The sequence below is a fragment of the Chiloscyllium plagiosum genome, chromosome 14, assembly GCF_004010195.1.
Source record: "Chiloscyllium plagiosum isolate BGI_BamShark_2017 chromosome 14, ASM401019v2, whole genome shotgun sequence".
Classification (NCBI taxonomy): Eukaryota; Metazoa; Chordata; class Chondrichthyes; order Orectolobiformes; family Hemiscylliidae; genus Chiloscyllium; species Chiloscyllium plagiosum.
The window spans coordinates 25,028,815-25,054,660 of record NC_057723.1 but is presented as its reverse complement, the minus strand read 5'-3'; the positions used below and the strand labels follow the sequence as shown (position 1 = coordinate 25,054,660).

General features: G+C 40.0%; 1 protein-coding gene across 7 annotated transcripts in view; it reads right to left on the bottom strand.

The window, feature by feature from the left end:
- Positions 1-333: 333 nt before the first annotated feature.
- LOC122556561 (sorbin and SH3 domain-containing protein 2-like) overlaps positions 334-25,846 on the bottom strand; it is a 111,466-nt gene continuing 85,953 nt past the window's right edge. For 6 of the 7 annotated variants that reach the window (XM_043703368.1, XM_043703371.1, XM_043703370.1 and 3 more), the window contains 6 exons: positions 21,427-21,541; positions 21,223-21,327; positions 19,454-19,657; positions 12,262-12,311; positions 4,926-5,032; positions 334-1,597 (listed from right to left, as the gene is read on the bottom strand). In XM_043703368.1, coding sequence (XP_043559303.1) covers positions 1,530-1,597; positions 4,926-5,032; positions 12,262-12,311; positions 19,454-19,657; positions 21,223-21,327; positions 21,427-21,541 — 649 coding nt within the window. In that variant the 3' untranslated portion in view covers positions 334-1,529. Of the gene's footprint in view, positions 1,598-4,925; positions 5,033-5,061; positions 6,420-12,261; positions 12,312-19,453; positions 19,658-21,222; positions 21,328-21,426; positions 21,542-25,846 lie in introns of those variants that run through there. The other variant, XM_043703373.1, reaches the window with a different exon arrangement.

Below are 25,846 nucleotides of genomic sequence, written 5' to 3'. Positions count from 1 at the left end.
CGTCAAGGACATGCAGGTCCTGGGCCTCCTCCACCACCAAACTGTTACCACAACGCCTGGAGGAAGAACGCTTCATATTCCGCTTTGTTATCCTGCAACCACATGGGATAAATATGGATTTCAACATTTCCCCTCGCCCCACATTATCCCAGTCCCAAGCCTCCAACTTGGCACCACCCTCTGGACCTATCCATCACTCTCCCTTCTGACCTATCACCTTTTCCCTCACCTTCATCCACCTATTGCTTTCTCAGCTACCCAGCCCCACCCCCTTCCATTTACTCTCAGCACCCTGGCCCACAAGCCTCATTCCTGATGAAGGGCTTATGCCCGAAACATCGATTCTCCTGCTCCTCGGATGCTGCCTGACCTGCCGTGCTTTCCCAGCAACACACTCACGACTCAATGAAAGGCAGCATACTCAGAAGCTAAGAAGTTCAGAGGAACAGAAGAATTTGGAGTTCTTGTCCACAAAGCCACAAAGGTTGAAGGACAGGTTATTAGGATAGTTAATAAGGCATAGTGGACACTTGCTTTTATCAGTTGTGGCTTTGATTGGAAGAATAAGGATATAATGTTGAAGCTGTGCAAAACTTTGGTTAGGCCACAGCATGAGTACTGTGTGCCGTTCAGATCAGCACATTATAGGAAGGATGTGATTGCACTGGAGGGGATGCAGACGAGATTCAACAAGATGTCATCAGGTTTGGAGCATTTTAACAATGAAGAGAGGCTGGATAAGCTCAGGTTGTTTTCTTTATTGCAGCAAAGTCTGATGGAGGACCTGATTGAGGTGGATATTATTATGAGGAGCATGGACAGGATGATAGAAAGCAGCTATCAAAGGGGACAAAAACAAGGGGCATAATTTTAAAGTGAAAGACAGGAGGTTCGGAGGGATTTTGAGGAAACATTATTTCACCCAGAGGGTGGTGAAAATCACCTAGAAGAGTGGGAGAAGAGGAAGATCTCATAACCTTTCAAGCATACATGGATAAGCCCTTGAAATGTGGTCACATTCAAAACTATGCGTCACATGCTGGAAAGTGGGATTCAATAAGGTCTCAATAAGAAGGAATAACTTTTAAAACTTTTAAAAACTTTTAAAAATAAATTGTTAAAGAATTACAATCAATCATTGCAAGGAATGATTTCAGTTCCTGCTGTTCCCAAAATTTTGCATCTAAGCTTATGTCTGGAGAACTTGGGAAAATGTAACAATTCCTGTTTCCTGATGTTTTGCACAGGCGTTAATGAGTGAAGTGATATTGCAGTGAATGTAACATGGAAGCTTTCATATTGCCATGACTTGAGATAAGGAACAGCATAAATCAAATGGACCTAAACTTCTTTAAAGAAAAACATATGCATCAACCAAAATCTTCCAGTTAATTCTGGGCCAAATGAATCTACCACTGGGACTTCACTTTGCCTACAGAATGTTCATTTCAGTGCATTTCCTGACCCATTCAGGCTCGGAGTTCACCCAGGGTACTATCTTGGTTGAATTGGAGAATCAATTCTGTTGGTCATAAACACAATTTTTCCACATAATTTCCTGGGAAAGTGCCAAACTTCTTGGTTCTTCTGGATGTACCTATAAAATATAGATATCAATGCAATGAATAATTTAGGCAGTACACTCTTCAGTTAAGGTTAGGTATAAGGTGAAGCATGCGTATTATTATTTAAATAATACAGTTGAATAAATATTGCCTGCTACATAAATATGGTGACATTGTAATTTAAAAAAACAAATAAAGTTGATGTGACCAACTATAATTCAAAAACATTCCATTGGCTATTCATTCACTTACACCCCCTCATAACCAAGTGTGCTGTAAAAATATTGTAAATTAATGACCAGACATTTTTTAACATTGAGCCAACTATGCTCTAGACTTAAAAAACATAAAATAGTCCTTGTTTATGAGGGGCTTATTAAAATTACGTGTAAAAGCATAACTATAATAAGAGGCTTTCAGTCAACATTGATAAACATTCCACCCTCGTGTCTATTTCATATTAAATAAATGACCATGATGATAGATTATTGCACTTTAATACAATTAATGCAACATGACTTAAAATGTCTATTTCAATAATATAGAAGATACAGTATCTTACTTTTTCACCAGTTAGGAATTTTTTTTTACAAGCAATGCTCAAGTTCAGTTTTCTCTTCCTTGTATTTGGATGTTACTATGAGTTTTAGTTGACTGACACATAACCTGTTGTTAACCATTTGAAAATATCACTTCAGGAAAGCAATGATTATCTACAAACTGCCTCCCTGTTAATGCACTTGGCTGCATAAAAGGGGATTTCAATGCTGCCAGTACTGTTTTGTGTAAAAAAATTGAGGAAGTGCTGTGTGCATATAGTAGGTATCTTGGATGCTATTTTGCCAAGATCTAAATAAGGAAGACAAATATATGCAATAAAGGTGTTTAATGCATGCTCTGCTCCATTTTGTAACTTCAACTTGCTCCTGAGGCCAACATCATTGCTGATATTCCTCATCCAAAGTTTCAAGGTCTCTAAACCTTAGCATAATTCTGACTCTGACTTCCAGGTAGCAATGCATTCCACACATTCAGCTCACAACCACTCCACCTATCTTTTTCCAAGTCCCAGTCTCACTTCTCACCAACGATATTCTTCTACTGAGGCCCATCCAACAAAACTACAGACTGATTTTATTTTCCAGGATTCCTCGACCTCACAAAATCAAACTCAAGCCCCAGCCAGCAACAATACTGCAGACCCCAAGTAATATTCTTCATGGAACTCACCCCCAAGGTACCCACCACCATCTTTCTCCACGACCACTCTTTTACAGTCACTCAGTCATTCCTCTGGCTGATTATTTCAAACTTACCTAAACAAATCGCTGAACCCAGTCAAGGTCCTACTGTCCCACCATCCAGACAAAAATGAACACTGAAGCCAGACATTGCATGTTTCTTTGAGCTCCAATTTGAGCATGGAGTGTCAGTGCTCTGGGTGTGCATGTCACTAAGTCTCTTGCCACAGTTCTAGCAAGAACATTTGAGTGAGTAAGACCCAACATCTGTTCCATGGAAGGCAGCCCAATTGTAAGATATTTATTTCCGATTATTTTGGGGCACTGGACGCACAAAATGTAATTCGACCCTTTATGCCTTTTCTTTTGCCAATTAGGATAATTGTCACCAATTGATACCCAATTTCTCCCCTCTCATTCACCCTTTATGCAGTAAATGGCAGCTTAAACTAACTTTTGTGCCCGAACTACAGTGCATCAGTTCTGAGAATCTGCAGGTGACACAATGTACCGATTCAGAGTCAGAGTCAATCTCCAAACTAAATAATTAGATGTTGTTACAATATATTGAAATAAAAGCAGAAAGTGAAGAAATGTTCAACAGGACCTTGAGCCTATCATAGATTTTCCTCTTTGTTCTTTCTCTTTCTCCGTCTTTTCAATGTTATAAAACATTTCAGCCATGTATAACTCAAAATGTTAATGCTCTTTCTCTGTCGACAGATCTGCCAAATATTTCAAGCACTTCACGGTTTTATTTCTGATTTCCAGCATCTGCTGTATTTTTCTTTAATTTTTATTAGATGCTATTGTTTTCCATTGGCTAACTTTTCAGTGTCATGACAGAAAATTGCAAAAAAAAGGCTGCAAATTTCCTCCCTTACTTCTATTCAAATTAGCTTTCAATCCGATATCACCTGGGATTCAACTGATTTAGTAGTTAACTAAATTGAGTTTTTCTCTTCAGTTATTGAACATGTCACAAAATTCCAGTCATATGAGATTATTAGTGTACAGTTGTAATCAATGTAATTGCATGTACCCAATGTGGAAATATGTAATAATTTAAACCAGGAAATGAAGGGAAAGGTTAAGAGAAATAAAGGCCGCATATATGGAGAGAGAAACAGTGTTAACACTTCAAGTCCAGAATGACTCTTCTTTGAGAACTTGGGATTGAACTTCTGGACTTAAACATTCGCCTTGTTTCTCTCTCCACTGTTGCTGCCAGACATGCTGGGTCCCTCCTATACTTCCTGTGTTTATTTCAGATTTCCAGCAGGGTGTTAGTTGGAGCCCTGAGCTCCAAAATGGTAGTACTGCATGAAATCAGCATTCCATGATTACCATAATCATTGGTCATTCTGTTCATACTTCAAGTCAGCTCTGAAGCAGTCACTAGACTTGAACCATTAGCTTGCTCTCTCTCCACAGGTGCTGCCTGACTCACTGTGATTTCCAGCAATATTTGTTTTCAGTACAGCATCTGCAATAATTTGCTCCTAATTCTGGCATATGTTCCCTTTTCACAACAGTGCTCCTCCCATTTAGTATCAGAAGCATGCATGCAAATATCATGGTCCCCATTGTGAGGGCAAAGTGAAAAGGTGGGTTTATAGTCAAAGTTTTTGGCCTTAGCTCATGAACATTATTCAAATTGTCACAGTATGCTAAATACCACAACAGAAACAAGTATTGGCATAGATAGAACATATGTAATGTTCAATGTGATATACAGGATATAACCTACTCTGTAAGTAGTATTTTGGCATTCATAAAGTGCTGATTAATTTCAGTGTTGCATTGGTGAAACAATGTACTTTAATTCTTTTGAGGAAAATATGAAATCAATTTTGATATTTCCATTTTCATGTTTTGTAGATGCATAGGGAGCACATAAGGAAATTTGCATTACACTGGAAGAATAATGAAAGACATAGTGAAGTTAACAGGAGATCTCCACAGTGTGAAGCATTTATGAAAGGCATTGACTACATCATGTGGTTTAGACACCATTTGTCTCATATTGTATCACTCATGTCGGAATGAGTTAGATCTTCTGAGTTTTACTTGAATAACACACTGAAGAATAGGTGACATTTATTATTTTGTAACATACCGAAGTACCAACCATCACCACATTTCTTCACAACGTTAATGATGTCTCCTTGTTTGACCTCCAGTTCATCTTCCTTGTTGGGAGAAAATGAATATAATGCCAAATATCTGTAATAAAACATCAGCTTTACTATTTGCGTTGACATTGTCAATTATTGGGGTTTCAAAATAAAATTCTTATTTTATTTGTCTTAATGGTCTAGAGGAACGTGGCAACAACTTAAATCTCTAATTTTTCTGAGCTATCAAGAGCTCAATTAGGTGCGTTGTATGTTGTGGTATCATCCACATATTGTAACTGGGGTGGAGTGCTGCCACCGATCGTCCTTTCTATTCTGTGTCTGAGAACCTAAATTATTGACAATGGTTGATGATAAACAATCATTGAATCTTAATAGAAAGAACTCTTCCAGTCTATAACATAATGTAATTTAACGCATGACAGCATAAGGTATGAGTTAAATTGGCTAGTTAGGAATAATTATGAAGTTTACGAGAGAGATTTAGTCCATCAGGACTTTGTGTTTGAATCCTTGTTTGCCCAAAGACAATGTGAAATCATCAGATCAGATGGATTTCACGAAGCTTCTTACAGATCTATACCTTGTTCAACAAGTAGCATTCTTGCCTTTCAGTCAACGTTTTCCATTCAAATTCATTCCAGAATTAGACACAAAAGTCAAAGCTTATACTATTAGGTGCTGACGAAGTGCTTTGCTGTCACTTTACCATCTTTAACTGAGATGTAGATTGAGGATCTGGTTGCCCAATCAGGTACATGTAAAATTCTGTGACACTATTTTGAAGAAAAGATTGAGACTTATTATGGTGTCTTGGCCTCAATCAACATCTTAAAAAAGAATATCAGGTTATTATGACATTATTGTACTGGGAATTTGCTGTGCACCAAATGGCTGTTACATTTCCGAAACTGCAACAATAAACTGCACTGTACAAACACTTAAATTTCTTTCTTCATGTGACCTATTATCCTATTATCCATCCCTTCCTGATGAGAAGTGCTGTGGACTTCCCTTTAATTTTACCATGTGATAAATTTGTAAACTTAAATTCACCTTCTTTCACACTGTGGCATGACATAATATTACATCAGCTTGGGAATTTAGTAATACATGAACCAAAACAGTTGTTGAATCTCCATATGTTGGTTAATCTAGTTTCAGAGTGGGAACTGAATTGTCGGCAGAAAGAGTAGGATTACTATACACTGTACCACACACGCCTGGTCTGACACCACAAGCATTCTCTATCATCTCTCAGTCATGTGTCTTCCCATCTCTTCACTATGCGTATTGCTATTTACACAATTCCTAATAATACACCATATGCCGTATTTTGAAGATACATAGATTTTATGAGATTATAAACAGGTCCACAAATTTAGTTACACAGACTAAAAGTGCAGACATTTTGTTTGTCAACGGGGAGACCAGGATGTGAAAATCCTCAGTGTAAAAATTGTTGGCAGGTTTTCCTGTTGAAAAAAACATGCGAAAGAGGTTCAGTAAAATTGCAAAGAGTCAAACTGGCAAAACTTCAGTTATGCTGAAATTGTCAGCCCTTCACATGTCAGAATAGGAAATCCAGTAAACGGAAGCCTGCTTTAAAAATTGCCTCAGATTTAACTTTAACAATTGAATTAGCTTGGAGAAAGTGAGGACAGCAGATGCTGGAGATCAGAATCGAGAGTGTGGTGCTGGAAAAGCAAAGCAGGTCAGACAGCAACCAAGGAGCAGGAGAATCAACATTTCAAGCATATGTTCTTCATCAAGAATGAGGCTTGTGAGCTGAGGGGGTGGAGAGATAAATGACAGGGGGTGGGGTAGGGACAAGGTAGCTAAGAGTGTGATAGGTAGACAGAGGTCAGGGTAATGCTGATATGTAGGAGAAGAAGGTGGACTGGATAGGTGGGAAGGAAGATGGACAGGTAGGAAAGGTCACAAGGACAGTGCTGAGCTGGAAGATCAGAGCTGGGATAAGGCGGGGGAAGGGAAATGAGGAAACTGGTGAAATCTACATTGATGCTGGGGGTTGGAGGGTCACAAGGCGGAAGATGAGTTGTTCTTCCTTCAGGAGTTAGGTGGCAAGGGTGTGGTGATGGAGGAGGACAAGGACCTGCATGTCGAGGCTGAGTAGGAGGGGGAGTTGAAGTATTCAGCCACAGAGCATTGGGTTGGTTGGTGCAGGTGTCCTGGAGATGTTCTCTTAGGTGTTTTACAAGTAAGTGCCCTGTCTCCCCAGTGTAGAGGAGACCACACCGGGAGCTTAAGATACACGCAATCACATGCGCAAGTGCAGGTAAAACTCTGATGGATGTGGAAGCTCCTTTGGGGCCTTGGATCGAGATGAGGGGGGAGGTATGGGGACAGGCTTCACAATTCCTGTGGTGGCAGGGGACGGTGCTGGGAGGGGAGGGTGGGTTGGGGGACGGCGTGGATCTGACAAGAGAGTTGAGGAGGAGATGTTCTTTATGGAAAGCGGACAGGGGGGAAGAGAAATATATCTTCGGTGGTGGGGTCTGTTTGTTGGTGGCAGAAATGGTGGAGGATGATGCGATGTATGTGGAGGTTGGTGGGGTGGAAGGTAAGGACCAAGGGGGATTTGTCCTTGTTGTGGTTGGAGGGGTGGAGTTTGAGGGTGGAGGTGCGGGAAATGGATGAGATGCACTGGAGGGCATCTTTGATCACATGGGAGGGGTAATTGCGGTCTTTGAAGAAAGAGGCCATCTTGTGTGTTCTGTGGTGGAATTGGTCCTCCTGGGAGCAGATGTGGTGGAGGTGGAGGAATTGGGAATAAGGGATAGCATTTTTACAGGTGATAGGGTGGGAGGAGGTGTAGTTCAGGTAGCCGTGGGAGTTGGCAGGTTTGTAGAAGATGTCCATGTTGAGTTGGTCACCATTGATGGAAAGGGAGAGGTCCAGCAAGGGGAGGGAGGTGTTTGAGATGGTCCAAGTGAACTTGAGGTCACAGTGGAATGTGTTGGTGAAGTTGACGAACTGTTCAACCTCCTTGTGGGAGTACGAGGTGGTGCCAATACAGTTATCAATGTTGCAGAAGAAAAGGTGGGGAATGATGCTGGTGTAACTACAGAAAATGGACTGTTCCACGTAACCGACAAAGGGACAGGCATTGCTGGAGCCATTGCGGGTGGGCCATGGAAGTGGGAGGATTCAAAGGAGAAATTATTGAGGGTGAGGACCAGTTCAGCCAAACGAATGAGGATGTCGTGGAAGGGTACTGGTGGGGGTGCCGGGAGAGGAAGAAACGGAGGGCTTGGAGGCCTCATTATGACGGATAGAGGTATATAGATGAAGATGAAGCATTAGGGGCCAGTGAAATGAAAGTCTTTGAGGAGGGGAGGGCGTGGGTTGTGTCCTGAACATATGTAGGGAGTTCCTGGACAGGGGTGGGGGAGGCGGGGGTGTGGGGGAGGTTAGGACAGTATCAAGGTATGTGGGGTTGTAGTGCGGGGTTCCTGAACAGGTTGGAAGCTGTTGTTGGGAGATCCCCTATGGAGATGAGGTTGTGTACTGTTGAATTAGGTTGAATTAGCTTGACCACTATTTGAAGAGGAGAATTCCAAACCTCCACTACTCTTTGCATGTTGAATAGCCTTCAAACATCTCTCCCGAATAACCGGAGTCTAATTCTTAGACTATGCCCCTTGATTTTAGAATCTTCAACCAGTGGAAATAACTGTTATCTGCCCTGTCTTTTCCTGTTAAGAGCTCTGTCCTGAAGACTTCAATTGGACCATGCCTGAACCTTCTAAATTCAATAGAATAAAGGTCTGCTTTGTCTAATCTCTCCTCATAATGTAACCCCTGAAGTCCAGATATCTTCTTTGTAAACCTGCATTGAACTCCTTTCATGACCAATATATCCTTCCTAAGGTGTAGTGCCCAGATCCGTTCACAGTACTTCGAGTGGGGTTGAACCAGGGTTTTGTATAACTGCAGCATAACTTCTGCATCCTTACATTCCAGCTTCTTTGATAGGAAGGCCAGTGTTCCATTAACCTCATTGTCTATTTTCTGTACCAGTTCATGGTATTTTATAGAGTGATGCACCTGTACTCCCAAATCTCATTGGATATCAGCTGTTTTTAATTTTGTGCCTTCTAAAGAAGTACCCAGATCTATCCTTTTTGGTCTGAAATGGATATCAGTATCCTGTTGCAATTTTGTGCTGTCATCAACACTGTCGACAATACTGTCCAATTTTATGTAGATATTGCTTTATTAAAAACTTGCTACATTCATTTCTCCTCAAATCTAAGTGTACTTTTCTTGGCTGATAGAGCAGCGAAGTGGCCTACCAAGGCCATTTCTTCTCGCGCATGAGTGCCTCTCCCTTCCTTCAAAGCATTCCTTCTTGCCTTGTCTTCTCTGTGTCTCGGCACAATTACTACTGGATTCAGCTACATACTTGCTGTATGGGGACACAGAATTAAACTCATCTTTTTTACAGTCTATATGGTTTCAATGAGGATGCCTTAAAAACCAGTTGCAAGAAATGTTCAACATAGTGTTTTCATGAAAATGATTTGCCATATCATCTGTGTGAAACAGACTTCATGACCACATTACTTATGCATGAAATCATCAGAACTACAATGACGCAGTTCTGGCTAATTTCCCTGTCTGAATAAATAAAGGTTTGTCAAACATTTCTTTGTGGTGACAGCGTGCTTTCTTAGCAACAATTTGAGAGTTAGATAGTGCTGATGATTCATTTGGGAGTATAGACATGGAAAAGTAATATGGTTAGACTTGCAATATATCTGAATTAGCAACCAGAGTCAGTACTGAAACATTCCTGTCTTTATGATTATTTTCCCATTAATGATAATTTAGTACCTTGACAATTTAATTAATGCCTTCAAGTGAGGAAATATCATAAGATAATTAGCAATCCATATGTACATAGATTTTGATAAACAAAATGGATGGAAAAAAATTAAAAAGAGATCTACGTGAATCATATTTATTGGTAAAGTAATTTGCTTTTATTAGGATCAAAACAGTGAATTTCACTTTTCAGCATAATAGAATTGGCAGTGTACTTGGTTCCTCATTCAGTTTGGAAGAACAACTAAGTTGACTTGGAGAAGATGGTTTTATATAGAAGGTGACTATTTGACTGTTGTGCTCGCATTTTGAAAGAACTATCCAATCAGACCAAGTCACCTGCATTTCTACCATAATTGACATTTTGGTTGATCATTCTGGTAATTAATGAAAATAGCTAATTGTTATGTCATGCATAGAACTTATGCCCTTACTTATTGTCGGTCATCACTATTTGATTGACTATAGAATGTACCTAAAGTTAAAGGTCTCTATTGCTTCTTAGCTCTCACCAAATAAATTCTTCCCTTGAGACCTTTAGGATATCCTGTCTTTCCATCACTTTAATATATTCCTTAATTAACACTGCTACCACATCGGGAGAAAGTGAGGACTGCCGATGCTGGAGTACCAGAGTTGAAAAATGTGGCGCTGGACAAACACAGCAGGCCAGGCAGCATCCGAGGAGCAGGAGAATCGACGTTTCGGGCATAAACCCTTCTTCAACACATTTTTCAACACTGCTACCACACATTGTCTTTCTTTCCTTTCTTATACTTCTTGACACCTTGTACCCAGAAAGATTTTGTACCTAGGTCCACCATTTATTTTGAGTTAGATGTCTATTATCATATTGATATCATATTCCCAGAGAAAACTCAGAAGCTGCAGCTCACCAATTAAATATAGCATAACATTCACTCACATATATTCATAGGAAACTCAATTTAGGTCTTTTTGTGTTCCTTCTTATTTTATCCAATACCTTACTATTGCTAACTGTTGTGCTTCTCATGTTAGATTAAAACCTCCACAATGGAACATTAAGACAACCTACAAGGGCATTGATACCTGTTCGATGTAGGTATAACCTACATACTTTTCTTAGAATGACTCCCAATGTCCAAGGAATCGGAAGCCCTCCTTCATGCTTCAGCTATGCATTCATCTTCTTTAGGCTCCTTTTTTGTACTCTTTAGTATGTGGCATAGGAAGTAATCTTGAGTTTACTACCTTTTCAGTATGTTTGCTAGTTTCTTGTGTGGATCCTATTTTCTGTCTGAAAGGTCACATCCCTCTTTCAACATATGTGTACATAGCAATATGAACGATAATTGCTGGACATTTACTCCATTCCACCTTCAGAATGATCTGCAAATACTCAATAAACATTTGATCCAGGAACCAAAAAGGCGATATGTAATTCCAGATTCATGTCAGTCACCACAGAATTGCTTATTTTTTACCTGAACTATAGCGTTCCCTATCAACATTGATTTTCAAATCTTCTTCCTGCTTTTGTCCAGTTGAGTTACTGATAGTGTTGTGATCTTGACGATGTCTGTACTCCCCAAAAGAAGCATTATTCTCAGCAGTGTTACCAACTAGGGCAGAATGCTGTCAGGTAATTGTTACATTAAATATCTGGTCCTCTTTGACTGGTTGGTGCCACTCATTTCTATTCTACCAGCAAACTCTCAGTGTTAACACATGCAGGGACTTCTGATGTACATAGCTCTTGACCTCATGGATACACCAAAGTGATGTCAGCTGACGGAATCAAGAGCTCAAGCATCTCCAGATGTAGCTACTTCCTGTATCTCCATTTGTCTAAGTTCTTCAAAATATGAGAAACATTCTGAAGTTTTCACACATTACAGATGTGTATTCCACACAATCAAAATTACCAGCCAAAACTAATTTTTTAAAACTAAATAAGCTTAACAATTATGGGAAATTATTTTTAAATAGAAGATCACCAGTCAGCACCCTCCCTTGGTAAAAGATGAATTCAGAATTTTTTAAAAGCTATAGTCCCTGATGCTTATACTCACTCTGCTCTGCTGTTCAGAGGTGAGACCATTTTCCTATTAAGTTTACCACTTACAGTTGCCTAGATATTTACAGACTGGTTGATCTTATCATCTCAACCAAAGTGGACAGCATTGATCCATGGGTAAGAGAAATGTTCCCAACTTCTGTCAGAAAAGGCACATGATGACCTGGTCAGTTTGCTATGCTTTCTAATCATATCCAGCTGTTTAACATCATTGAAGATTGGGAGATTATCAAATTTCTTCCCCATTACCTACATGTAAGTGTTTGAAGCATGAAATAAAGTCACATTTTTTGTTAAGAAGCAATGTTGTTAATAATTCCTGAAGTAAAACTAACTAGGTGCTCATGCAGATCACTCAGTGAGCTTTATGCACTGTATGTGATTTCCTGAGGAAATTAAGTACTCACATTTCTTCACCAGACTGAATGTTCTCATTATTCATGCTCCTTTGCTGAAGCTGCAGCAAAAAAGAAGCATATAATCCTTTAATGTCTTGGACAGGCAGATGAGGACTGATTTAATTAACAATCACATTTATCTTATAAAAATGTCATATCTGCATTTTATTAATTTACTTTGAATAACATGTTTTGATAAGATTGCACTCTGAAGTTGTCTGCATTACTATGAGAACCATCAGTGTACATGCCAGTGAGTCAAAAGGTTTTTTTCATTATCCCTCGAGATCTCAGTGAGAAATTTGATAGATTGTAGCAATCTCACAAATATTTCAAATTCTCTGTCAAAATCCAAGAAATTATGTGGCAACGGTTTAGGCCAAGTGACCTGTACAATACTGACGTTTGACTAATCAAAGTCTACAGTCTTCTTCAACATGTCAGAATATTCAATTTTATGTGTTTGCACTGAGTCCCAGGTGGAATCATGTTTTGATGTCTGTTAAATTGCATTGAGTTATGACCCCAAAGAATTAAGTGCAGCCATTTGTCTCTTCTGCAGAGATGGGGGGGGGGGGGGGGTTATTCTTGTTCAAAGGGAAAGCACATTCTATTGATCTTAACATGAATAATGGAAATCACTTACATATTTATTGGTACCAAAGCAAAATAATATGATTGCTGGAAATCTGAAATATACAGTCGAAAATGCTGGAAACATTTAGTATGGCTGACAGCATCTGTGGACAGAATACTTGCAGATCAACGATAATTTTTTTTCCCTCCATAATGTTTCTTGCCCTTTTGAGTATTTCTCCAATTTACTGTTTTGATTTTAGTTTTCCATTGCCTGCAATATGTTGATTTTGAATGATTGTTTAATTCAATGGCACTGTTTTTTCAGGAATGCCATCTTGAAGTTCTACTCTTCTTGCCAGTTGGATTTCAATGTGTCTCTTTAGAACCATGTCATTTGGCCCACCAAGTCCACACTGACCCTCTTAAGAGCACCCCCCACCTCATTCTTACAACCCCGCATTTTCCATGGCTAATCTACGTGGCCTGCACATCCCAGGACACTATGGACAACTTAGCATGGCCAATTCACCTAATGTGAACATCTTTGGACTGTGGGAGGAAACTGGAGCACCCAGAGGAATCCCATGCTGACAGGGGACAACATGTGAATTCCACACAGTTGCCTGAGTCTGTGATTGAACCTGTATCCCTGGAAATGTGAGGCAGCAGTGCTAACCACTGAGCCAGTGTGCTGCCCTATCTTCTATCTTGTTCATCTCCATTGCTTTCTACTTCCAATCTCATATTTGATAAGGTAGCTTAAAAAAAAACCCTCCTCAGCCACATCCTCTTCCTTAGCAACTGTCCACATCTGAAACCTGTTCCCTGTGGATTCCAACTGAATTTCCACCCTTGACAAACATCTTCTAGACATGTAGCATTCCTCACTCTGCTGTTCTCGCTATATTCTCAAATCTTAATGCAGTGTATTGCCCAGTACAAACTCTTGATCTCTCTTGTAAACAGCACTGACTCACTTTATCTCAAAACAGTCTGAGTCCTCAGTTTCATTTCACTTTTCATTGCATGTGGTGCTTTAACACTTCTTTTCCTTTTAAGTGTAAAGGATTGCAAGATTGAATATCTCATAGATACCAACACCCCTTTGATATATCTTCTACTTCACTTCCCCAGTGCCCATCTTTTTCAATATCTTCCTCTTTTCAAGTATCCACAGAACCTTCTGATCTTCCCCTCTCTGACTCTGGACTATCTCTCCTCAGCAAAGCCTCTACCTTTATGCCCACCTCAATAAGTTTTGAATTTGTCAGTGGTCAGAGTATTGAGTACAGGAGTTGGGAGGTCATGTTGCGGCTGTACAGGACATTAGTTAGGCCACTGTTGGAATATTGCATGCAATTCTGGTCTCCTTCCTATCAGAAAGATGTTGTGAAACTTGAAAGGGTTCAGAAAAGATTTACAAGGATGTTGCCAGGGTTGGAGGATTTGAGCTATAGGGAGAAGCTGAACAGAGAGGGTATAAGTTTAGAGTGAGAGGGGAAAGATATAAAAGAGACCTAAGGGGCAACTTTTTCACGAGAGGATGGTATGTGTATGGAATGAGCTGCCAGAAGGTGTGGTGGAGGCTGGTACAATTGTAACATTTAAGACGCATTTGGATAGGTATACGAATAGGAAGGGTTTGGAGGGATATGGGCCGGGTGCTGACAGGTGGGACTAGATTGGGTTGGAATATCTGGTCGGCATGGACAGGTTGGACCGAAGGGTCTGTTTCCATGCTGTACATCTCTATGAATCTATGAATCTATGTTGATGCCTTTGTTCATTATCTCTACCTTTTTTGCCCACTTCTTTGGCTTGGAGACTTTCCCTAACACAGCAAAATCTTTTACTCATCTCCAAACTTCTCCATATACCTCTACCAATCCTTAATTTCTTAACGTCTCTAGATCTTTTTATTAAGAACTATGTTATGGCATTGGCATATTATCAATTCCTCTGTTCTCCTCACTCAACCTAATTCTGAAGTGGTTACTCTCTTTCTAGATTCACAAGTTCTGCTTGATCTGTTGAGTTTTTTCAGTGCTCTGTGTTCTTAATTACAGATTTAATGATGTTGTTGAACTCCTTTGCTGGAGTTCTCATGGTTCACCAAAGATAAATGCAGTTTAATTGTTCATATTGCTTCGCATGACAGAACATGAAATTCCACTCCAACGGTATTACATTTGGGAATAATCAGCTGTGGGCAGAGGTTTCCAGTATGGTATGTTCTATAATCTTTTACAATACAATACAATTTCGACACAAGGGCCTAAAAGAGACTTTTCACCCTCAATTTGCTTGTACAATGAATTTAATGCCAGTTTAAGGAGCAAGCAATGGAAACATACTGGCCACTCATAATCAGTATGGCAGACAATGTTGAATGGTGAATTTCAAGCCACCTTTATACAGGCAAAGGGCAATCCAATGTTCTAGACCATAATGGTTTATTTACTAAATTATTGGTGGCAAAAAAGTTTTCTATCTATTAAAATTGTAGAGTTCTTGGATAAAGGAAAAATAAGACTGGCATACAGTGCATTTACGGTCAAAACTGCTGATTATAAAAAAAATCTAATGTTGCTGTCACCCATGAGAGTAAAACACAATACCTTCTAATCACCGGATGAGAGAGAGAGCTATGATGGCTTCATTGATGATGTAATGACATCATGTTTGTTAAAAAAACGCTCTTGAGTTTCTCAGTACACAAAATATAAGCAGTTCACTGACAGTTGGCAATGGTTTTCATGGTTATAACCACAACTGGGTTGAAAATATATTTATGGCTCATGATTTTTCTTTTTCTTAGATTAAAATCTGAATTAACTGTTCAACAGCCTGTGTGATAGAAAGATTTACAGACTGTCTTAGCTTTGTCTGCAGTTTACAACAGCCTAACACTATTGAAGCAGAATGTTTCTTGGTATAAATCTGTATTTATCATGATTAGGCTGCAGGCACGCACATATCAGCTTTATTTTGCTTGAACTTGTATAGAGAGTAGTTCAGTTCTACGTGATTGTAGACATAAGTTCAACATTAATGCTTTAACAATGTACTGCTATAACATAACACAAGTTACAAACCATCATAAGAATGGGAATTATATTATGGAGCAGACCAGGCCCCCTCAAAACATATTGAGAAGGTAGCCTAGACCCTCACGTTTTCTTATTTTAAAAGCAATTGCCAGACATTTTATTCTGGATGCAATTTAATTGGTCAAACTACCAGACTCGAAGCAAAACATACTTTTTTTAAATAGACTATAGTTAAAATGCAACAGAAGAATAAAAAAAAGGAAAGAATTTCCTTAGCTGTAACTCTATTACAAAATGTAACAGAATAAAGATTCTTACTACTAAACAGTAACTGTTCCAATAAAATAACATCCCATAAACACCCCCTTGATAAAAGGTAAGTTCAGAAAAACAGATTGTCTCGCATGCAACCTCAGCAACAGGAAGAGAACTCCCAGCTTTTAGCTATAATTGAGAGAGGGAAAAACAGCTTTCACTTCTTGAAGAACCCAGCAGGAACTGAGAACTAGAACTAAAAATCCTGGTTCTGTTTGACCACACCTATTCAGGCTGCTTGAATTGTTCCAACTTAAAAAAAACTTCAAGGCCTCACAAACTATTTACTCTGGCTTTGCTTAGACTGCTCACTAACTCTGTCTTAATATTTCTCTTAAAAAAAGGACAAAATATATCTCTTAAAGATATTATATCATCACCATTATTCTTAAGAATCATGTACATCTGTAAGGAGCCTTAGTCCACAAGAAGCTACAGGTATCCCTCTCAATCAGAGAGACAATTAATTCTGCATAGCTTAAGGGTAACCCCGCCACAAACATTGGGTACTGCTGATGTGGCAGGCTTCCAACAACTACCACAGCTGGTACTGGGATTGAACCTGCACTGTTGGCTTTAATTTGCACCACATTCTAGTTATCCAGCTAACTGATTCACATTCTAAGAATAATTGTTCGGCAGGAAGAAGTGATCCAAAATGCCCTTGAAAATAGTGATAATGCACAAGTCCTATGAGACTCGCAGAAACTCATTGAGATGCCCATAGGAATTAAAAATTAACACATTTTCATACATGTAGTGGTACAAATTTAGAATGATTAGATAATTTTTTTTGGGATAGGAAGGCTGTGTTCCAAGCCGGTTCTACAGTTAGATGACAATCACTCAAACATAAGTCATGTCCACATGGGATAGAAGCCTATAACAATCAGCCAATATCAGGGTAGAATGGTTTGAATAACGAGAGCTCTGAGAGCCGTGGAGGGAAATGAAACAGTTACAGGATAACAGGTTCATATAAACATGATGTGCTGTCATGGTCAGTAAAAGCAAGTATAGAATTTGTTGCACAGCCCTCATTTTCCCTTCAAAACCTTTCAATTTATGTTGCCATGAACCATGACACTTTAAAAAAGGAGTGTGAGCATCTCTGGCTAAACCAGAATTATTGTCCATCTCCAGCTGATCAAAGGGTGAGGTTTGGGAAGGGCAGATCGGAAACCAGATGGAGGGGAGAAGTTCTTGCAGAGAATGTCAGAGATTTTGATGGGGATGAAGGTCACTAGGGACCTTCAAGCCTGAGGGTGAGCATGGTGGGGGTGGAGATCAGAGGCCTTCGGGCAGCGGATTTTGAGAACTGGGTGTGAGGAGAGGATGGGGTAATTGAGGATCACAGATGTGTCTATCAGAGACTGGAAGGGATGGATTGGTGGACTCAGAGGGAAATGGACTCCTCTGGGAAGATCAGAAACCTGAAGTGTGGAGAGAAGGTGAGGGGAACTGCTTGTCTGTGGTAAGCATGGTGTACTGTTGGAAGCAGAGAGGTAGGTTGGAAGAAATCAATGGCCTCATGAGGGGGGACAATATGATGATTTGTGTGGAAGGGGGAGGGTGGGTGAAGCACGAAGTAACGAGAAGGCTTGTGGAGGAAGGATGGAGGAGCACTCCATTGGGAAATTTCTGTAAGCTGTTATGGTGGTTCAAAGAAGTAGATGGAAAGGAACTCACTTCAAGGATCCACCAACTTCTCACCTGGATATTGCTGCTATGTTTTCTAAAGCTTAGAAAATGCTGTTATTTTCTGCAATATGTGGAATTGTATGGAAATAACTTGAAATTGTGTGAGAATTATTTTTAGATATTGCTCGATTAGTTCATATATCACTTACCAAATAAATAAGGCAAATCATTTATAATTAATATCACCACACCAATATGTTCATTAAATTGTCCATTGAACAACTTGACAAGTGAAGGGGGATTACAGTATCTACTTTCTAAAACAACTGGTTACATTGTTTTGATTTCAATACGCATTATTGTGGGCCTAGATACTGGCAGTAAAGGGAAGCTCCTGAATTATTTAATTGCCTTTTCTTTTGTGGCAGTATTGACAGATATCAAAAATATAGCGTAAACATAACTCTCTGCTGAATAATGAAAATGCCTTATCTACAAACACAAGACAGCAGCAGCCTGACACCTGTTGCCAAATCCGACTTATTGAACAATATAGGTACAGTGAAGGGAATCTATGATATAGTGATAGTTATTGAAATGGCGGTGAAAAAAAAATGAATTGACCGTTAATTGGGGCATTAGACACTCAGAAAATGAAAGGGTAACAAAGGAAATGGAAGTTGAACAACCCTTGGATGAATAGTCTCAGAAAGTAACTAAAGAAGACATGGGACTGAAATTAAATGCTAAATTATACCTTTTGCACATTAGTCTTGAGAGCAATTTTACAAATTACTATAGCATTTCAAAAAGAGAGAACTTGCGCATATACCGTGCTGTATATCATTCAAATAAACTGTACAGTATTATGCAAATGGTATGAAAACATTGCAGAATTAAAGTTGCAATTATAAATTCAAACACCATGCTCGATCATGTCCCATCTAGTATTGCAAGGTCTTGTTCACAATGACACCAGAGGTAAAAATATAAATAAGGTTGCATAACCTCAGATGTTTGGCACACATACCTACTTAGATGACACTAAGTGTTATGACATTAACCATCATGTGCATAGATGTTTTATTAACATTTCTGTCCTCGCCTTTTCACTTTTTGTTTTGAAAGAAGGGTTCCACTGAAGGGTATACACCTCATTTCTTTTCCTTACTGTTCAAAAATCTGACTAAATTCTTCCACGATAAGTTGGGTGGCCTGGATGGCTTTATTCCAGATTTGTACAAATGTTGTTTTCTAGTTAGCAACATACAATAACTTAAATGTAACAGTCTCAACTACTTTGTTGCTTCACCTAACAGGAATACAGTGTTCTTCATTTGACAGTTTGATGTAATTCAATCTTGTGATGAAGGAAGGGGCAAGGGTTTGTGCAGAGTGGTGGATGTGTGAGTGTGAGGATTAAACAATCTCCCCTTTATCCTCCACAGTGCTGTCAGTCAGTGATCCAATGCTCAGTAAGTTTCAATCTTACTTTAGGTGCATTGGTACAACAGCACTGGAAGATAATAAAGTGCCTCTTGTCGCAATCACACTCTCTTTTTTATTTCAATTAACATCCTGAAAATCAAATAAAATCAACCCCTGTGCTATCTTACCTGTTGAAAAGGCCTCTGGGAAGTCATTTTTATTTTCAAATCATTCTCAGATGTTGGAAGATGTTGGTGGAAGACAGGCACATCGGTTGATTTACCAATGACTTCAACATATGTGACAGGAAATATCCCTTTCCGATTTGTCCCTGGATATTTTCCTTCATACCAGTTCTCATCTATTCTCCTGAGCAGGACGACTGACTGGTTCTGAAACAAATCATCATTATTTAAAGCTTCAGTACAATATATGGACCTTTATAACAGATTTCAATAATTTGATTCATGGCATTTATAGCCAAAGTAATATTCTCTTTCCTCCCTATCTCCTTGTGACTGGTTGTAAGCACACTCTAGTCAATTTAACATCTCTGTATTCAAATGCATTCTGCGAAGAAGAGCATTGCACACAAGTGACCTGCTGTGTTTCAGTAAAGTATACTCATACTCCAGTAGGCAAAACCACTAAGCTGGATTGGTATTGGACGCAATATTGCAATTCAAGCTATCACTATAACCATGACGTTTCCCTCAAAATATGAAACCCATGTTTAGCTATCATTTGTTTCACAATTTAAGCAGTGAAAACTTAATGGTTATTTAACAGTTTAACATAAATTTAATTATAATTTGACCATATGCGTTCACAATGTCTCAGCTTTTCACTTTTGACCAATGATAGACATCACAATTGTGACAGTGTATGTGAGATGGTCTGGTATTTTAAATAGGGTTCTTACTGTGATTAAGGGATAACATATCTGTATACATGGTGCAGCTAGTTATGAAGGACAGGCTGGCAGAACTGCAGTGTATAGAATTGATAGCTATATGTTAATAATGGTCAGGTGGAGGAAATGATTTGATTAGATTAGATTACATTACAGTGTGGAAACAGGCCCTTCGGCCCAACAAGTCCACACCGACCCGCCGAAGCGTAACCCACCCATACCCCTACATTTACCCCTTACCTAACACTACGGGCAATTTAGCATGGCCAATTCACCTGACCTGCACATCTTTGTGACTGTGGGAGGAAACCGGAGCACCCGGAGGAAACCCACGCAGACACGGGGAGTATGTGCAAACTCCACACAGTCAGTCTCCTGAGGCGGGAATTGAACCCGGGTCTCTGGCGCTGTGAGGCAGCAGTGCTAACCACTGTGCCACCGTGCCGCCCTAAGCCATAAGTTTATACATTAGGTGTTGAATGGAATTCTACTGCTACTGATGGCCCACAGACTCTCATGGATGTCCAGTTTTGAGTTGCCAGAACTGTTCAATGTCTGGCCTATCCAGAATGGCAGTCGTATCTCCACAACACTATGTGAGGTGCTCATTCCTGTCATCTAGGATCTACACATCACATGAGGTCAAGTATGTTTGCCCCTCTTATTGGTTCCCTTATCAACTGTCACAGATATAAGCTAGTAGCCATGTCCTTTTAGAAATGGGCCAGGTCTACCAGTAGAGGTGTTACTGAGCCACTCTTTGTGATGGACATTGAAGTTACCCACCCAGAGTACATTCTGTGTCCTTACCACCTTCATTTCTTCCTCCAAGTGGTATTAAACATAACAGAATAATGATTCATTAGCTGAGGGTGGGCAGTAGGTGCTCATCTACTGGAGATAAGGACAGATTTCCTTCCCTAAAATGCATTTATGAAACTGCTGCAATTTTAATGTCTTCATTTATATTAGGTTTAATTTCATAAAACTTTATAAAATAATCAAGACCTTTGGTTAAAAGCTTGATCGACATGGATAGTTTACCTTTTCCAATGGCAGTTCTATGTTAGTCAAGGCAGCAAATCTGAATCTAGCAATGGCAATTTCATCAAGTGCTTTTTGTTCATCTCTCTGTGGGTCAGAAGCAGACTGACAAAAAAATGTTGCAATCAGTAATATCTTAATAAGAATAAAGCCGGTTACTGAAATTTGTTTTCAAAAAAATGAATGCATTAAATTTTCTCCAACCTCTACGTAGCAAATTGGGATTAAGCCACTCTTTCCATTACATTGCCCTTCATACCAGTTGTGATCCTTCTGTCTGTGGATGAAGATGATGTCTCCCTTTCTGACAGGCAATTCTCTGTGGAAATATTATTGAGTTTCATGTGATTGTGCAACTGACCCTTAAAAATTATCATGTTACCACATCAAAAGAGTCCATTATTTAGAGATGGACTCTCTTAGATGTGTTTGCCAGCAATTAAAGAATGAAACTATTTCAATAGAACTTCCCTAATGTGAAAAGCTTGTGTGCTGTCCTGGAATGTTATTATGTGATCCAAAGAAAAGCAAAATGGCCATATATCTGATTAAAATGTTTGGATGGGTGGCCAAAGTCTGATTTTATAGGTAGTCTTAGGGGCTCTTGCAGAGTATTAACAGAGCTAAAACTGTTCAATGTTATTCCATATAGGGCCTCTGCAGTTACCCTAAGAGAGTGAAGGTATTTTCATTTTATTTCTACAGAGCAGATATGAACAGAGGTGAGGGAATTGAAAAACTAATAAAAGAATTATGTTCTGAACTAAACATCAGCCCTTTTGGAGAGTTGAAAAGAATTGATAAATGAGGTATTCATAGAATCCCTACAGTGCGGAAACAGGCCATTCGGCCCAACAAGTTTACACCGACCCTCCGAAGAGTATCCCACCCAGACGCTTTCCCCAATTCTATAACTTTACATTTCCCTTGACTAATGCACCAAGACAGAATTGGATACTACAGATGCTGAAGATTAGAGTCAAGATTAGAGTGGTGCTGGAAAAGCTCAGGAGGTCAGGCAGCATCCGAGGAGCAGGAAAATCGACATTTCAGCCAAAACTGACACACCCCTGAACACTATGGGTAATTTAGCATGGCCAATTCACCTAACATGCATATCTTTGGACTGTGGGAGGAAACCTGGAGGAATCCCGTGCAGACACGAGGAGAATGTGTAACCCCAAGGGTGGAATCGATCCCGACCCTGGCACTCTGAGGCAGTAGTGCTAACCACTGAGTCACCGTTCTTTGTCTCATTTCTGCTGCACATTCAGGATCAATCAATGGCAGTGGAAATATTTATTTTTTAGTTACATGATGATGCATAAAATTCTATATCTCTTTAACTTTAATCTAATCGGTTAAAATATTACCTCAATGATGACAGTGCAGATCAAATTTAATAAACAAATGTTTTATATACTTTGGGTTGAGTTATTCCAGTTGCTGAGCCACATGGGCATTGGCAAGAAAGTTAGGCAATAAGGAGATTCCAGACATTGAGAACAAAATGTTCCATTTTCCAACCAAGTGTTGAACAGTGAGAAAAGATTTTCACTAGTGAGCAGTGAGAGGTCCATTTGCATGTGTTAGTATTAGCATGTGCCTCATTATTAATGTCATCTTGCTTTATTGATAGGCATATATCCATGACTGTCTGCATTCAGTGTATTTTACCAGTGACAAGGAAGGTGGTCGATTTATCCTGAGTCTAACTGAATCTCTACCGTAATCTCAATTATTTGCCATTTAAGTGCCTCTTTCCTTTGTTGCTGGATCTTTACCATTGGTTGGTCAACTGGGATGGGCACCCAGTAAAACCAGACAGCATCCCTGCAGACCTGGTTGGGGGTCACTCCAGATCAGATTCTCTGACCCATGAAGGGGTATGGGTTGACCTTTCTTGGTAAAGCTCTTCACAACATCCTGGTCATCTGCCAACCTTGCCTGGACTTGCCTCATTGGCCCCAGTGAGCCTGAAACCCACTCCTGTTTTCCATGTTTCCTTGATGGCCACACATCTACGGTTTTCTGTGATCCAAGCAGTGTTCACCACTTCCAGAGGTACTGCTGGGGACCAAAGAGCTACTGAATGTCTAATTGGCTGATTTTGGAGCCTGGATATTCTTTCTCAACTGGTCCACAGTTTGACATTAAACAATGTAAAATTTGGGTTTGAGTTGCAAGGACAGCAGAGCAGGGCTTGTCCTTAACTTCCTGGCTGTGGCATAGAGTCATCACTTCTACATAAAATCACAGTCTGTGTCTCTGGTCTTTCCTTGATTCTAATTGGTTTCAGTGAGCTCATTGTTCAGTCATGTGAACACAGATAAAAATAGAAGAATGCCTGAAACATTTGCCTTAGGCTCAATTCTGGTTTCTCCAAAATGGATATGATATCCTTGCATGAACTTTTTGAGGGATTGTAGAGTGGATGCTCTAACTACTATTTTGACAGGAGCATGAGATCCCCACTCTGGTGTAAAATTTAGCAACAGATCTCTCTTTGGCCAATTCAACAATCCTATATAGAACATAGAAGAACATAGAAGAATACAGGCCCTTTGGCCCTCGATGTTGCGCCGATTCCAGATGCGGTCGTACCAGAGTCTTATACAACTGCATCATGACCTCAGGACTCCGGAACTCAATTCCTCTACTAATAAAAGCCAGTACGCCATATGCCTTCCTCACCGCACTATTTACCTGGGTGGCAACTTTCAGAGATCTGTGTACATGGACACCAAGATCCCTCTGCTCATCCACACTACCAAGTGGATGAGCAGAGGGATCTCCCCACCCATGCCAGTTTCTGGCCCTTTGCCTACTAATCAACTTGACTATTTACCTGGGTGGCAACTTTCAGAGATCTGTGTACATGGACACCAAGATCCCTCTGCTCATCCACACTACCAAGAGGATGAGCAGAGAGATCTCCCCACCCATGCCAGTTTCTGGCCCTTTGCCTACTAATCAACTTGAAGGGTGGCTTCTGCCTCTTTCTGAGAGATAGCCCTTCCTTTGAAAGCAGCTGACCAATTAAATTGCCGGCAGTTCTCTTCTTGCTGTGAGGCCACCAGAAATGGTAACTCCAGGGAGCCCAAAGAGGAGTTGCCACACACCAGGCCTTTTAAATCAGGATGACAGCTTCTGGCAAGGGTAGGATGGAATGGGTGTGGGGGTGGAGATGATGGGGTCATGAGCGTAGGGTGAAGGGTGATGGGGGGGTATTGGAGGCAGCATCCAATGCACATGGAAGTCCTGAAACAGGGCATCCAGGTGAAACCTGGTAAGTCTGACACTTGACGTGGAGTGTCCCCACTTCTGGCAAAAATAAAACTTCATCCTGGGCTGGAGGAGCCCTTTGCCTGGTAATTTGGGTTTCAATTTGTCCATGGTCAGCCTGGCACCACTCTCGCCGGTAGTAAAATATCCATGGGGAGGAAAGGTAATCCACAATGGTCTGCTATAATTTGTTATCCAGCCCACCCATCCAGTTCTTTCCCATCTTCAGGGCATAAAACAATCAGGGAACTAAACAATCAGTACTTACTAATAGATCAATTCCAGCAACTTTATCAACAAACTAAATCTTTAAAACATTTTTATAAGGCTTACTGTTACATTAATCACTGCTGATGAACATTTAGAACTCTAAGTTTGTGCCAAAATAAATTTCTGATATGATTGTTACCTCTCATCTGGTCAGTCCTCTTTCAATTTGTTTTAATCTCCTGAAGGAATGGACTCAAACCTAAAATATTGCATCAGCTTGGAATTTGGATTGAAGCATTTGGTTTATCCACTGTTTCAAGATCAGCTTTTAACAGGAGTAGAAAATCACAATATCAGGCAAACAATCGATGAGTTTCTACTGACCACTGTTATGGGGATTTCCAGCACAAGGACTGCAGAAGTTCAAAGCAAAAGCTCACCAATATCTCCTCAGGGCAGCTATTGATGGACAATGGGTGGAACTTTGTGTTTTATAGATAGCAGGAAATGCATTGAATAGGGAAGGAGGATGGCACATGGGGACCTGCCACCTCCCATCTCCACTCTTAGTCTATGGCAGGTAGCTCTGTAACCGGCCTTCCTCTCCCACTGTCAGTTCAGGTTTTTACATAGCTGGTTAATGCCTAGCCCAGGGTGATATCCTGCAGCCACTGGTACTAACTCTGTGGAGGGCAGGAGAGGCTTGCCATATGGGGAATATGATAAGCAAAGACTGGAATGTTTTCTTTCAGGCTCCTGAGGCAATGTGGATATTGACTGGTGGATCCATTTAAACATCGAAAATAAGAACAGAAGTAGGCCATTTGATCCTTCCAGCTTGCTCCGCCATTAAATGTGATCAAGGCTGGTCATCCAAATTAGTAACCTGCTCCCACTTATGTCTCATAATATTTAACCCCTTAGCCCTAAGAGCTGTATCTTTCCAATTCTTGAAAGCATTCAATGTTTTGGCCTCAAACACTTCCAGTAGCAATGAATTCCACAGGCTCACCATTGTGTGGTTGAAATAATTTCTCCTCACCTCAGTCCTAAATGGCCTATCCTGTATGCTTAGACAGTGACCCCTGGTCTGAACTTCTCGGTTATTGAGAACATCCTTCATGCATTT